General features: G+C 53.6%; 1 protein-coding gene across 2 annotated transcripts in view; it reads right to left on the bottom strand.

Annotated features, from left to right (window-relative positions):
- Positions 1-13,752, bottom strand: part of Sardh (sarcosine dehydrogenase) — a 68,851-nt gene extending 55,099 nt beyond the window's left edge. Inside the window, exons 1-7 of one of the 2 annotated variants that reach the window (XM_045160052.1) lie at positions 13,680-13,752; positions 12,996-13,045; positions 10,522-10,878; positions 8,176-8,354; positions 7,282-7,461; positions 5,844-5,967; positions 5,561-5,661 (exon numbers count right to left, since the gene is read on the bottom strand). In XM_045160052.1, the coding sequence (XP_045015987.1) occupies positions 5,561-5,661; positions 5,844-5,967; positions 7,282-7,461; positions 8,176-8,354; positions 10,522-10,858 (921 nt within the window). In that variant the 5' untranslated portion in view covers positions 10,859-10,878; positions 12,996-13,045; positions 13,680-13,752. Of the gene's footprint in view, positions 1-5,560; positions 5,662-5,843; positions 5,968-7,281; positions 7,462-8,175; positions 8,355-10,521; positions 10,879-12,995; positions 13,226-13,679 lie in introns of those variants that run through there. The other variant, XM_004654061.2, reaches the window with a different exon arrangement.
- Positions 13,753-14,721: the final 969 nt, after the last annotated feature.

A 14,721-nucleotide genomic window follows, 5' to 3' on the forward strand; every position in this document is an offset into this window, starting at 1 on the left:
ATAAAAATATTTTTTTAAATGAAACAAAATAGGGGAGATTGAAGCCAACCTTGACCAGCGGCTGGCATCACAGTAACCATTATACCAGAGGCCCCTGCAGAGATGAGACCACAGTGTGAGAAAAGAGAAGGAAAGGTAAAAATCTCTCTTCCTCCATGGATCTCTACAGAGAAACCTCTAGAACAGGAGAGAGTGTTTATAAGACACTTGTCTGTCAAAGGACATGTGCCCAGAAAATAAGAAGGCTTCTTACAATTCAATAAAAATGAGCAACTGCCCGGCATAGTGGCACACGTCTTTAATCCCAGCATTTGGAAGGCGGAGGAGAAGGATGGCTATGAGTTCGAGGCCAGCCTGAGACTACTTAGTAAATTTCAGGTCAGCCTGGTCTAGAGTGAAACCCTACCTCAAAAAAAAAAAAAGAAAAGAAAAGAAAAACAGCCAGACTTGGTGGCGCACACCTTTAATCCAAGCACTAAGGAGGCAGAGGTAGGAGGATTGCCATGAGTTCAAGGCCACCCTGAGACTACATAGTGAATTCCAGGCCAGCCTGAACTACTAGACCCTACCTCAAAAGAAAAAAATCATGAGCAACTTGCAGAGGAATCTGCAGAGACCTCTCTAAAGACCACCAGCAAATGGCCAGTGAGCGTCTGAAAGATGCTTAAGCAACTCTGAGCAACTGGGGATAGAACTATTAATAATTCCAGGAAATGCAAAAATTGCGCAGTGCTGCTCAGGCATTGGTGATATTTGCCCAGCCCTCTTATTGGCAACACTGATCCACGACATAGCCAGCAGGTAAACACAGCGGGGTACCCAGAAGCTGCAGGGTGGGCAGAGGCCCCCTGTGCTGCGCTGGGCTTCCCCAGGCAAGGAAGAGCCTTCTCTTTGTCCCTCTCCCACCTGCCCTGCTAGAGATGAGCACGCAGGACTCAGGAGCAGGGAAGAGACCTGGAGAGTGGAGAGGGACCCCCCTGGCAGAGACCCGCCCCTTCCCCGCCTCCCGAGTGCTTCTCCTCTGTGAAGGGGAGCTGAGATGTGGTGCTCAGTAACCTAACACTGCTTATAAATATTAATGGCAGGCTGCAAAGATGGCTCAGCGGTTAAGGTGCTTGCCTGTGAAGCCTAAGGACCCAGGTTCAATGTCCTAGTACCTATGTGAGCCAGATGTACAAGGTGGCACATGCCCCTGGAGTTTGTTTGCAGTGGCTAGAGGCCCTGGTGTGCCCATTCTCTCTCTCTCATATATATATATCCAGCTATACCATGACCACCACCGGCACCACCGCTCCAAAAACAAAACAAAGTTCCCGAGCTCCATAGTATGGGATCATGGGGACCTCTGGTGGCCAGGGAAGTCTACACTTCTGTCCCAGAAGAATAGGTGTCCCTATATTCCTGTCCCCTGTGCACCCCCACAGCTCTAAACACCCAGCAAGTGCTCAGCTCCGCAGTTACATGCCCCTTGGGAATGCCTCTACTCTCCCCACGTAGGACCCCCACCCTGCTTGGGGTGTCCCAACTGGCCTGATCCCAAGATGTCCCTACCCCCTGACTTGCTTGTTCCCCTTCATTTAATTCAAATCCTGCTGGTTGCCTTCTCTGGGAAGTCTGCCTGGTTGCTCCCACCTTGTCTGATCCCTTCTGAAGCATCATCCTTGTGGACCACTCTGTAGCCCTTAGTCTTCACCACGACCATCATCATCATCGTCACATGATCATCACTATCACCACAGCCACTCTGAGAGCACCTGCTACAGGCCAGGTACCCCGCGAGGCTCTAGGTCACTGTGTTCCTCTGCACAACTCTATGCAACAGGTACAGTGATGACTCACGCTGCAACTGAGGGGCTGGAGAGATGGCTGAGCAGCAATGAGAGCTTCCTGTGTACACATGAGGGCTTGAGAAGGCCTGAGTGACCGCTCAAGTTCTGTCCCCAGCACCCCCAGAAACAGCTGTGCAGCCACACACATCTGTAATCCCCACTCTTGAGGAGCAGAGACCACAGAATCACCAAGGCTTCCAGGGGGGAGATAGGAAGCAACCAGCTCTGGGATCAGTAAGACACTGGCTCAAGTAAGAATGGGTGGAATGCGCTGGAGAGATGGCTCAGTGGTTAAAGGAGCTGCTTGCAAAGCCTGACGGCCCATGTTCAAATCCCCAGTTCCCATGTAAAGCCAGATGCACAAAGTGGCACACATTTGCAGTGTCAGGAGGCCCTGGCGTGCCCATTCTCTGTCTCTCTCTCTCTCTCTCTCTCTCTTCTCTCTCTCTCTCTCTCTCTCCTTGCAAATAAATAAAATATTTTTTTAAAAAAGAATGGGCCAGGCGTGGTGGCGCACGCCTTTAATCCCAGCACTCGGGAGGCAGAGGTAGGAGGATTGCCGTGAGTTTGAGGCCACCCTGAGACTCCATAGTGATTTCCTGGTCAGTTTGAGCTAGAGTGAGACCCTGCCTCAAAACAACAACAAAAATAATAAATAAAATAAAATAAAAAAGAATGGGCAGAAGAGTGATGGGACAGGACACCCAGTGACCCCTCTTCCACTGCAGGAGAGGGCCCCATGCCACAAGCAAGCCCCACTGCAAGCGAGAACATGGGGCACTCAATGGGCATATACATTTGTTTACATCATAACATGCATGCGCACGTGCATGCACGATATATGAAGAAATAAAAACAGACTCGAAGAAACAACCAGAAGCGCCTATGCTAGAGATTGGAGAAGTCAGGCTTCAATCCCAGGGCCTGGGCTCTGGCCCTGTGTGCCGCCCTGATGGAGGATGGAGGTGAACTTGACCAGCTTATGTCCCAGAGGAAGAGACCACCCACAGACCATCCAGTGATAGGAGGACAGAGCTGGCTAGGACCCAGGACAGGATGGCTCCTCGGAGGTGACAGATCCCTTGACTACCCCAGAAGATGTGCACCTGAGCCCCGAGCCCTCACCTGCAGCCTGGACCTGAATGCTGTGGGCAGACAGCACCTTGCAGAGCTGGGCTGCCAGGCTCAGGGGGCTTCCTGAGCAGACACAGATGGGAGGACCAGCCTCCAGCTTCAGGACCTGCTTGGGCACAGAGACCCCCATTCTCTGACAACACGCAGCAGTAGGCTTGGGGGCCTGGATTAGGCTCAAGACTCAACTAACTTCCCACCCCCAGCCTCTGGCAGGGCCGAGTTCTCAGAGCCCTCCACATGACCAGTAGAAAAGTAGAAGGGCGTAGGAACTCTGCCTACAGCACCAGATTCCCGCTTCTCCTGCACAGCCTCACGGTCTTTGAGGCTGGGGGCCCCTTCCTTTTGCACACAAGGACCCTGACTGGCCTTGCCCTACTGCTTCCCGGAAAGTGAGACTGTTTAGCAGTAGGAATTAAGGCTAAGGGGTGGTCCCCAGTCCTGGGCTCAATAAATGCCCTGTGGCCACTTTCTCTGCAGCCCTGACCCAAGACACACCTGCCCACACCCAGGACATAGCTTCTGCCAGCCTTCCTACCCTCTCAGCCTCAACTGGGGTCTACTGTGGTCAGAGATCGACCCCTGGCGGCCACCTTGGGAACAGGCTCTTCTGACAGACCAAGGACTGTTGGAGAGGTGAGTACCAATAGCCAGAGTGGGCATTCTTCCTTCCACGTGGAATGCAGCACAAGGAAGTTGTGTTCTGTGCATCCAGGAAGAGAGTTGGTACAAGGGTTAGTGGCAGGAGCCCACTGCGCCCAGGATTCCGCTACAAATACATACACACAGAGAGCAGTCCACGCCATAGCCAGGCTTGGCCTGTCCTGGTGGCAAGAGGAAAAGCAGTCTCATACAGACTGGGGGATAAAGGAGTCCTAGTAAGAAGTAGGTCCAGGCGTCCAGGACCCTCGTTGCTGGGCTCTAGGACTAAACAAGGGCAGTAGTCTTTCACACTCTCCATCCCATAGCCCGTGGCCCAGCTCTCTAGAATGCCACTCAGACCCAAATGCCATGCTGTGTGTGACCGTTCTCTACCCTCATATCCCCCCGCCCTGAGATGTGGCCTCCTCTCCCAGGAAACCCAAGAAAGATCAAGTGGTCCTCCAGGCTGAATAAGGGATGTCAGACAGTGGCCCGAGGGCAGTCAATCACATGTTGTTGGTCCACTGTATGTTGGGACAGGCACTGCCCTGCACCAAGTTATGGATCCCAGTTGCCCCTGTGCTGTCTGGTCCAGAATCCTTTCCAACCTCTTGAAAATGTGCTTCTTTTAAATTTATTTGCTTATTTATTTGAGAGATAGAGAGAATGGGGGTGCCAGGGCTTCCATGGAAAACAAACTCCAGATGCATGCGTCACCTTGTGCATCTGGCTTACGTGGGTACTGGGGAATCAAACCTGGGTCCTTAGGATTCACGGGTAAGTTCCTTAACCACTAAGCAATCTCTCCAGCCCCAAAACTTGCTTCTTGACTTGTCTATAGGCTCCCCCTCTCCCGAAAGGCAAGAATTGGGTCTCCCTCTGCCTTAGCCCTGCTTCTTCTCCAGTTAGTGTTGAGTTAACGAGGGTCAGAAGACAGTCAGAAAGAGGGATTAATCAGCAGATATATGATGAAGGAGTAAGCAAGGGAAAGATGGATAGAGAGAAGGGATGAAGGATGGGTGGATGGGTATGAGCAAGAACGGGTGGGCAGATAAATGGATGGGTAAGTAGATGAATAGTGACTGGATTGATGGAGGAAGATAGCAAGGAAAAATAACTGGGTAGAGGATGGCTATAAGGGAAATGAACACAGGGATGAATAAATGCAGGGAAGGAACAGTAGACGTAGGAAGAAGGATAAAGCAAGAGAAGCAGAAGGTGTGGGGGCTAAAGGATGTAGCTCGATTGTAGAGTGCTTGCCTAGCATGCACAAGGCCCTGGGTTCGATCCCCGGCACAGTACAAAACCTGGTGTGGTGGTGTGTGCCTGTAATCCCAGCACACAGAAGGTGAAGGAATGAGTATCAGAAGTTCAAAGTCATCCTTGGCTGCAGAGTAACTTTGAAGCCAGCCTGTACTACATGAAACCCAGGAAAAAGAAAGAGAGAGACAGAAACCAAGAAACATAAAACTACCAGCCACCAACACCGGATAGAAAAGCTGAGAGGAACCACAGAGAGCCAGAAGCATCCAGCCCCAGGTACCAACAGGTGCACCAGGTCCTGGCTCCCTCAGCCAAGGGCTCAGAGAAGTTCTGAGCCCCAGGAATCCACATCCCCTGAGGCTGAAGCATGCAAACATTCAGGGGTCCCTGAAGCCCCCAAGCACCTCATGGTATGAGGTTAGACTGACTGTCCCTCACAGGACAGGCTTGGGCCAGGGTTTGGGCATCAAGAAGGGAGGCCCTGAAGGCCGCCATCAGATCCACCTGTGCCAACTCATGCAATTCTAACATCACCCAGCAATTCTCCTTTCACAGAGAAGGTGGCAGAGGCTCGGGACAGTGAGGGAGCCCAGAAGGACCATGCCACTGGTCTGTGCCCAAGCTGGGGGCTCAGAGCCAAGTTCTCACATCTCTACTAGCCCTCCTGCTACAGGGAACTTGGGGACGCCACCTACCTGGATCCCCTCGATGCGCTCGGTGACAACATAGGCATGGTGCATGGCCACCAGCGGAACCTTCACTCCAGCCATCTGACCCACAGCACTCGCCCACACTCCTGGGGGACAGAACACAGAAGCATAGCTCTGCTGCCATCCCAGAGTTCACAGGCCACCCCGGCAGCCCCGCCTGCCGTGACCAGGGCTCCGCACCTCAGAGAGAGGCTCTGCATTCAAGGAACCTGGCCTGGCTGAAGGCAGCCGGCACGGCCACTCCAGTCACCAGAAATGCCATTCCCACCTGCACAGTTGACCACACAGGGCGTCTGGATGGAGCCATGCTCTGTCTCCACGGCCACAACCCGCCGCACCCCAAAGTCATCTGTCCGTACACGGATGCCAGTCACTGGGCAGTTCTCAATGACCTGGGATGGAGAAACTGTTTCTAAAAATCACATGGGGCTTCCTGAGGGCTGGACCCTCATCCCTGACCAACTCTCCTCTGGTTGGGACCAAGGGTAACTGTTTCTGTTAGGGACACCATTGCTGATCACATGCCCCTCATTTGATTGGAGAAATGGAAACCATAAAACGAGAAAATAAAATCCATCACATTTCTTGACTAGAAAACTTGCTACCAACAGGATATGGTAGGGGGCTCTCATTCAGAAATGTGCAAGAAGTAGCTATATTTTTAAACATTTTAAAATTTGTATTTATTTATTTGAGAGAAAGAGGCAGAGAGAGAGGAGAGAAAGGGCACACCATGGCCTTGAGCCTCTGCAAATGAACTCCGGACGCAGGTGCCACCATGTGCATCTGGCTTACATGGATCCTGGGGAGTTGAACCTGGGTCCTTGGACTTCACAGGCAAGCACCTTAACCACTAAGCCATCTCTCCAGCCCTGACATTAATATTTTTAGGCAGTGTTAGGTTACTGACTGAGCACCCATCACTCTGCCTCCTGACATGTTTGTGGCCTACTGCTTACTTTTTAAGAGTTCTAAGGGCTGGTTGATGGCTCAGTCAGTAAAGGGTTTGCCTGGCAAGCATGAGGGCCTGAGTTTGATCCCTAATAGCCACATAACATGTTGGGAGTGGTGGCACGATGCCTGTAATCCCAACGCTGGAGAGGCAGTGAGAGGTGGATCCCCGGGGCTCATTGACCAATCAGCCTAGCTACTTGCTGAGCTCCAAGGCAATGAGAGACTGTCTCAAATGAGGTAGATAATGCTACTAAGGATGAAACCCAGAGTTGTCATCTGGCCTCCATACACACACACACGTATGTGGACACACAACCCACATGCATGCACATGAACACACAGGCACACATAAGTGCAGTTTTAAAAAGTCACCAGACAACGTGTACAGGTATCTATGTTCATAAAAACAAACATCTGGAGGGAAACATGCTAAATGTCCACATGGTCCCTACTCAATCATTCTCATTTCTTCTTTGTTAGTCTTTAAAGTTTTCTACAGTTAACAGTGGGGGTGGAAGCAAATGAAGATAAAAATCATAACGGATTCGGGATGGATTTGCTCACACAACAGAGTGGGGCCCTGAGGAGAAGGGAGAAGATGGGAGTTTTGGTGTTGAATAAGGGCCCTGAGGCACAGCCCACCCTGAACAGAGAGGCCCTAACTGGCCTAAGAGGCCACATAACCAGCTGAAATTAAGCCTGGTCTCTGTTCTCAGGGTTCATCGATAGGAAAGCGTAGGGGCTGTGGGTACCTTTGCTCCTCGGGCAGCTGCCGCCCTGGTGAGGGTGGTGCATGTGCCCGCAGGGTCCATGGTACCATCCTGCGGCACGTACAGCGTCCCATAGAGGTCGTCCACGTTCATCAGCGGGTACAGAGTCTTGGTCTCCGCAGGGCTCAGCACATGGGATTCCACACCATAGGCCTTGCCCAACTATGGGGACCAAAAGAGAGCACCTAACTGTGGCAAACAGGTCTCCAAGGCTGCTCACCCCCCCCCCCCCCAGTGATTCCTCCCCTCCAGAGGTACAACCCCAGCTCTGCTGCCCCAAGAAGCCTTGGTGGATCTCTACAACCAGGGGACCCGTCAGGTGGGCTCCATCATAAGAGCACAGAGGTGGGACACAAGCAGGCTCTGCGGCCACACCCCCTTCCATCCCGCTCTGACACTGGCTAGCCTCCCAGAAATAGAGTGACGGTATTGTTGTGTAATTGATAAGGAACTTAGGCCAGTATCTGGTACAAATGGCTTACTGTGTAAAAAATGAATAAAAATAACCCTTATGGCCTGGTATTTTGAGTCTGAGGATGGATGGGGCTTGTGGGGTCAGATCAGCTACCCCAAGAAAAATTAACGTGGTCCTGGGTAGGTTGTGGACACGAACGGACCACAACCCTTCATATGATTGGCCTAAAGGCAACCAATCAAGTGAAGGGGTGGATGACATCTGAATGAGCTAAGCCAATGAGAGCCTCAGGGAATTTGGAAGGAAGAGTAGCGGAGTCTCCCCGTGCAGGTAGCCCAACCACCTTGATCTTGTCAGGATTCCTCCACTGGGCGGTGAGGGCATCCCCACGCTGTGAGCCTCCCCCACCCCCTACACTCCCACAGGGAGGGCACCCACCATCCCCCCAGGGGCGCACCCACCGTCATGAGCCTCTTGTACTCATCTAGACGCTGTCGGTTGGATGCGATGAAGAGGCCTCCGTTCTGGATCCAGCCCGTGTGCAGCCCTGTCTCCTCCTCCAGGTCGCGGCTCACCACGCGCCGCGTGTGCGCCAGGAGCTCCACTTCCACGTCGCTGGGCCGCAGCTGCCACAGCAGGCCTGGCTCAGAAGCGGGTGCCGTCAGTACAGAAGGGAGCTCTGTAACCCCTTCTCCCACCCAATGGTGGGCAGCAGCAGGAAACAACTTGTCACTGCTCCAAGTGTCGATGTCAAGGGCTCCCATTAATGAGGGCTAATCGAGGGCTGGGGACGTGGTTCTCTGGGCAAAAGTGCTTGCTGCAAGAAGAGTGAGGACCCCAGGAGGTCGGTCCCCAATATCCCCTCAAAATGTGGGGCACATGCCTGTAACCGCAGTACTGAAGGGGGATGGAATCAAAAGGATCACTGGAGCCCATTGAGGGCCTGGAAAGATGGCTTAGTCATGAAAGGTGCTGGCTTGCAAAACCTGAAGGCCAGTATTCAAGTCTCCAATACCCATGTAAAGCCAGATGTGCAAAGTGGTGTATGCATCTGGAGTTCACTGGCAGGAAGCCCTAGCACACCCATTCTCTCTCCCCCCCCTCTCTCTCTCTCTGTCTCTCTCTCTCTCTCTCTCTCTGTGTGTGTGTGTGTGTGTGTGTGTGTGTGTGTGTGTGTGTGTCTTTCTCTGTCTCTCTCTCAAATAAATAAATAAAATATATTTTGGGGGGAAAAAAACAGTGAGCTCCAGGTTCACTGAGAGACTCGCCTCAGGGAAATAAGGCAGAAGAGCGATGTAAGAGGACAGCCAGTGTCCTCCTCTGGCCTCCATAGACTTGTGCGTAGGGGACAGGCATCTGCACACAAAGGTGCAGATTCCACACACACACAAAGGAAAAGGGCCTGTGGTATGCCGGGCCTGGTGCTGAGCCTGGCCCAAGATGTCCTCCTGAACCCTCACACCTCAAGAGGCCCTTTTTAAAAAATATTTTGTTTTTATTTATTTATTTGGGAGAGAGAAAGAGGCAGAGAGAGAGGTGGAGGGAGGCAGAGAAAATGGGCGTGCCAGGGCCTCTAGCCTCTGCAAACAACCTTGAACTCCTGATCCTCCTGCCTTTACCTGCAGAGTGCTGGGATTCAAAACATGTACCTTTGTGCCCAGCTTTATTTTCATTTATTTATTTATGAGGAAGAGAGAGGGAGGGGAGAATGGGCGTCCCAGGGCCTCTAGCCACTACAAACAAACTCCAGATGCATGCGTCACTTTGGGCATCTGGCTTACGTGGGTACTGGGGAATTGAACTCTGGTCCTTAGGCTTTGCAGGCAAGCACCTTGACCTTTGAGCCATCTCTCCAGCCCTGTTCCCAGCTTTAAAAAGGTTACTTCATGAGTTCATGGCCACCCTGAGAGTACATAGTGAATTCCACGTGAGCCTGAGCTAGAGTGAGACCCTACAAAAAATAAAAAAATAAAAAGAGGTTATTTCATGGGTGAAATTCACTTGAGTTCAAGGTCCCAGAACAGATGAATAGTGGCACCTGGAAAACAAGTGCATCCAAAGAACCCTATGGTCTCCTCAAGGTGGCTGTTCTCAGCAGCCAAGCCTGAGAATGAGAGATCAGAGGTAAGGCCGGTGTGGCCTGGAGGGGTGGGGCTGCGCTCAGGGGAAAGAAGAGACACGATGGCCGTGCTTTCTGGGCTGAATTCAATCAGCTCTTGAGGCCTGAGTGCAGACCCCTCCCTGGTGCCAGGTTCACCAGCCTCATATTGACTTTTGTGGGTGGATGGGGAATTGAACCCGGGCCTTCAGACTTTGCCACAAGCAACTTGACTGGCTTGAGCCACCTCCCTGGACCCCTTACGCTGACTTCTTGACAGCAGCCAAGGTGGAAATGTTCACATGACAGAAATGGTAACAGTGGGAGTCAGAGAAGCCTTTTACCAGCACACCACTGGCTAAGGGGTTGAAGATGGGCACACTGTGGGTGTGCCACTGGTTAGTTAGAGAATGCCAGCTAACTCCCACCCTGAGCCTCATCCATTCTCCACTCCTAGGGGATCCGCCTCTACCCTGGCAGCTTTCTCTGGGGGAAGAGGTTTCTACTGTTGGAATAGCCTGGAGCTTCCTCCCTGTGGACCCAGCTTCACCCCTGACCCTAGACCATCCCGGCCACAGCTGGCCTTCCACCCTGGCCACACACCTTTCCCTTCCAGCTCTGTTCCCTCCACAGGCACGGGGTGTCAGCTCTGACTGGGCCCTGGCTGCGGCTGCTCCTTCCTGAGCTGGGCGTGCACACTGGCTCCTACCTGCTGTGTGCCAGGTGGTCCCAGAAGTCAGTCGCTCTCTCTCTAGCAGCACTGCCCCACTCACACCCAGCTTGGCCAGGTGGTACAGGGTCTGGCAGCCCAAGCTGCCGCCACCGATGACCACCACATTGGCTGTGCTGGGCAGGGGCTGGCTCGGTCCCTGGGGCACCGCCGATGGGTCCTGGGCCTCCTCCTTCAGGGTCCGTTGGTAGGGTACGTTCTTCTCAGCCGTGGGGCCAGCCTCCCTGGCTAGCGCCTGCAGCCCCAGACACCGGGCAGGAGGTCTCCTACGAGGGCAGGCGGCAGCGGCACGCAGGGCTCGGCTCAGTGAGGCCATGGGGACTCTATGCTCTGGTGCTTCAGGGAAATGAAAAGAGATTGACTAGATGGGGTGCAATGGAGACACTGTGGGCGTCATATGTCTCCAAATCCCACCGCGTCCATATCCCAGGGCCTTCCTCCTGTCACCGCTCCATGACGTGTGTTCATTCGGTCACTCATCCATCTATCTGCTTAGCATAGATATATGGAGGGCCCAATGCACAGCAGGCTTTGGCTGGGCCCAGGGGAGATAGGGCTGGGTGTGAAGAGGGTGTGGGGCCACCAGGGGAAGCAGAGAAGCTGGGTTGGCAGAGCTGGCAAGTGTTCAAAAATGGGGCCTGGGAAAGTGGTGTTATGGAAGGAGGGGGAGAGGGAGGGCAAGGAAAGGAGCTGAAGACAGAGGAACCCTCAGGCAGCTGTGTGTATTCACATAGAAATACCACAGCACTGAGGGGGAGGATGGAGTAGAGAGTTCCTGTTGCAGCCTTCAACACTCCATGGAAGCTTCCTGAGTGGGGAGGGGCCTGCCCTGCTCTGAGGCCCCAGACCTACCTTGCGAGAGTGGGAGAAGAGAGATAAGATGGGAGCTGTGGGTTGGGAGGAGGGGTTGGGAGAGCGAGGCAGAGGGGACTGGCTATGTGGGGGAAGTCCTGTAGGCAGCAGGCAAGTGGTCACACTTGTTGGCGGTAGCCCCAGATAGGATTCTTAGCACGCCCCCAGGGCAGTCCCCTCTCAAGCCCAGACAAGTTGTTTCCTCAACAGTGACTCCCAACAGAATCCACCTGTCCAGATACCACCTCCACCTGAGGTCATCTAAATTCCAGGTGGGGTTCAGATGCTGGGTTAAGCTGTCTCCCTCTCTCTTTTCCCTGTCCACAGTCCTCCTAGCTGGCTTTCAAGACTTATCTAAGTCTCTCCTCCAGGAAGCCCTCTCAGACCTCCCCAGTCAGCAAAATTTAAGAAAAATGTAACAGGAGAGAAGGCGTCCAGGATGTCTCCAAAGGGTGGGTCCTACCCAGCATAGGGAAGGAGGTATGTTTCTAAAGGGCTTCTGGTGTCCTTTCCTGGGGATAGCAGGAAAAGTCAAAGGCTTTGGTTGTGACCCAGGATACTGAATGAGTGGCATCATTTATACTAGTATCAATGGGTGGTATTAATTCCATTCCCCAGCACCCATGTAAAGCCAGATGCACAGTGGTGCATGCATTTAGAGTGCTTGCTTGCTCTCTGTCTCTGTCTTTCTCTCTCTCTCTCTTTCTCTCCTTGAAAATAAATTTAATTTTTTCTCCCTTTTAAAAATTATTTTATTTATTTACTCATTTGAGAGTGAGAGACAAAGAGAGAAAGGCAGATAAAGAGAGAATGGGCATGCCAGGGCCTCTAGCTACTGCAAATGAATTCCAGATGCATGTGCCACCTTGTGCATCTGGCTTTACATGGGTACTAGAGAGTTGAACCTGAGTCCTTAAGCCTTGTAAAAAAAAATTTTTAGGTCAGGCATGGCTTCACACACCTTTAATCCCAGCACTCAGGAGGCCAAGGTAGGAGGGCTGCTGTGAGTTCAAAGCCAGCCTGAGACTGCATAGTAAATTCCAGGTCAGCCTGGGCTAGAGCGAGACCCTACCTTGGAAAACGTTATATCTATAGCTCTACTTACGTCATCTATATCTCCATGCACGCACAGGAAGAGAAGCAAAGCTCCCTAAGGTAACCGGGATCAAAGGCTGTGACCTCTCCCCCGGCACAAGGTCAGGCAGTGTCAACCCAAAGTCTAACGGTTCCTTGGTCCCTCCCAGCCTCCTGGTCTGCAGACATCACGGGGCTGGTTTGCGGGTACCTGGGACCCAACGCCACCCTGTCTCACCTACAACAGACACTCCCTGAGCCCTCTCTGAATATAGTGAGGGGTGTGGGTGAGACAGCTGAAGGCTGGTCAGAGCAACCCCACCCACCCAAATGCCCACTCCAAGAAGGCAGAAGGCTGAGCCCGGAGAGGCTTCGGGAATGGGGAGTGGATGGAGGCTGCTGGCAGGAGCTGTCCTTAGCCTCCGAGTCTCTCGGGTCGCCTGACGCGCCAGAATGACAGCAGCCTGACAGCTGCCACCGCAGCTCTGGACAGAAAGGCATTCCCCTCAGCAGTTGCCTGTACATACCTTAGTGCTCGAAGGTCCTCAGTCCTCCAGAAGCCCTCAGGAGTGGTGTCCTAGTGGGGGGAGGTCAGCGTGACATGGACCCGGGGCAGCGCTCTGGGGCCAGACGCGGCTCCCACTGTGAGGTGCACTGCACACCTGTGGGAGAAAACTCCTTCCTCCCCCAGCCGATGGCCAATACTGACGCTGCTGGCCCAGGGAGCTGCCACGTGCCCCTGCCCCGCCTACACAGCCAGTCTGGGCTGGTCCAAGGTGCTGATGGGGGATGGGCAGTCAATCTCTCCCCTCCCTCCTCTTCTTCCTCCTCCTCCTTCAGAAATATCTGCTTTATTAACCTGTTCTCTCATCCCCCCCCCTCAGTTCTCCTCCCCCCCCCCCAGCTATCCCGGAAGGAGGACACAGGCAGAGATGTGAGGGCTCCTGTCACAAGTCTGAAGCCTCCAGCAAAACTTAGCTTCACTGTGCAGCTAAGGGGGCCCTCTTCGCAAGCTGCAGGAAGGTGAGGGGCCTGGGGGAGGCCCTTCAGCCCCCTACTACACAGAGATCCATGGCCTGTGATTCTCACAGCCAGAGGCAGAGGGAGATCTCAAGCAGCCAGTCCCAGCCCCATTGTAGAGAGGAGGCCAGGGCGCTGCCCCTCCCTGGCTGTCCCTCAGGCATCGCCCAGGCCAGTGACCAAACCCTCACCTCTTTCCCAAGCAGCAGTCTAGTAGGTCCAGCCTGAAAAGGGCCGCGCACCCCCCCCCACCTCCACCCCCTTGCAGCCAGGCCAGTGTTCCTCCCACAACCGGGGCTGTAAAAGCACCGCCCACCAACCAGCAGGGCTGGGGCAGCCGCCAAGTGGGCAGCTCCCCTGTCTGTAGGCAGAGTAGCACTGTGAACCCTGAGCCCAGTAGCATGGGTGACCGCCCCCTCTGACATTCATTTCCTCAGCTCTAATCCAGGGCTCGCCGTGTTGCTGCCAACAGTGAGCCCAGATATCCTGTCTGTCCAAGATTTCCCTGCTCCCCCAAGTCCAGAGTCAGCTCTGAGAGCAGACCCCCTCCCTCCCCATCCCCATCTCCACCCCCACCTTGCACTTGGGCTCCCTGGTGAGATCATCTTGGCATATGCCTGTGTTTCCAGCCCTAACTCGCTCACTCCTGGGACCAAACAGGATATTTACTGTCCAAAGAAGCCAATGAGAAAGTCTGGATTGGCACTGGAGAGCCTCGTCTCCTGGTCCCCTGGTCCCCTGAATCCTGTCCTCCAGCTCGCTGGCTCCTTCTCTTCCTGGGATTCCTGTTTCTATTTGACTGCTGGGAACTCCTGAACCCAGAGGAGAGTGAGAGAGGGGCCCGCTTGCCTGGGGCAACACAGCAGGCCAAGGAGGGGCCAGGCAAGCTGCCTACAGTCGAATGGTGCCTAGGGTATTTTGTCTCATCCAGGCAGAAGTAGATGCCCAGAGGAAATACAGAAAAATGAAGTGTGTCCCTCTGGAGGACTGAAGAATCAGGGACGGTCTGGGTACTGGAGGGGATTTCAAATGCGGTCCCACTTCCCACACAGCAGCCTGTGCTGATCTGGAAGGAGCCATGGCAGTACCGCTGCCGGAATCAACCAAACGCCCGTGTTCTTGTTTGCCAGGAGCTGTGTGGCAATTTGCCTTACTCTTGCCTGTCATGTGCAGGTACTGAGTGCCTACTGTATACAAAGCACTGCCGGGGACCCAGGGACAACTAAGACCCTC

The sequence above is a fragment of the Jaculus jaculus genome, chromosome 1, assembly GCF_020740685.1.
Source record: "Jaculus jaculus isolate mJacJac1 chromosome 1, mJacJac1.mat.Y.cur, whole genome shotgun sequence".
Classification (NCBI taxonomy): domain Eukaryota; kingdom Metazoa; phylum Chordata; class Mammalia; order Rodentia; family Dipodidae; genus Jaculus; species Jaculus jaculus.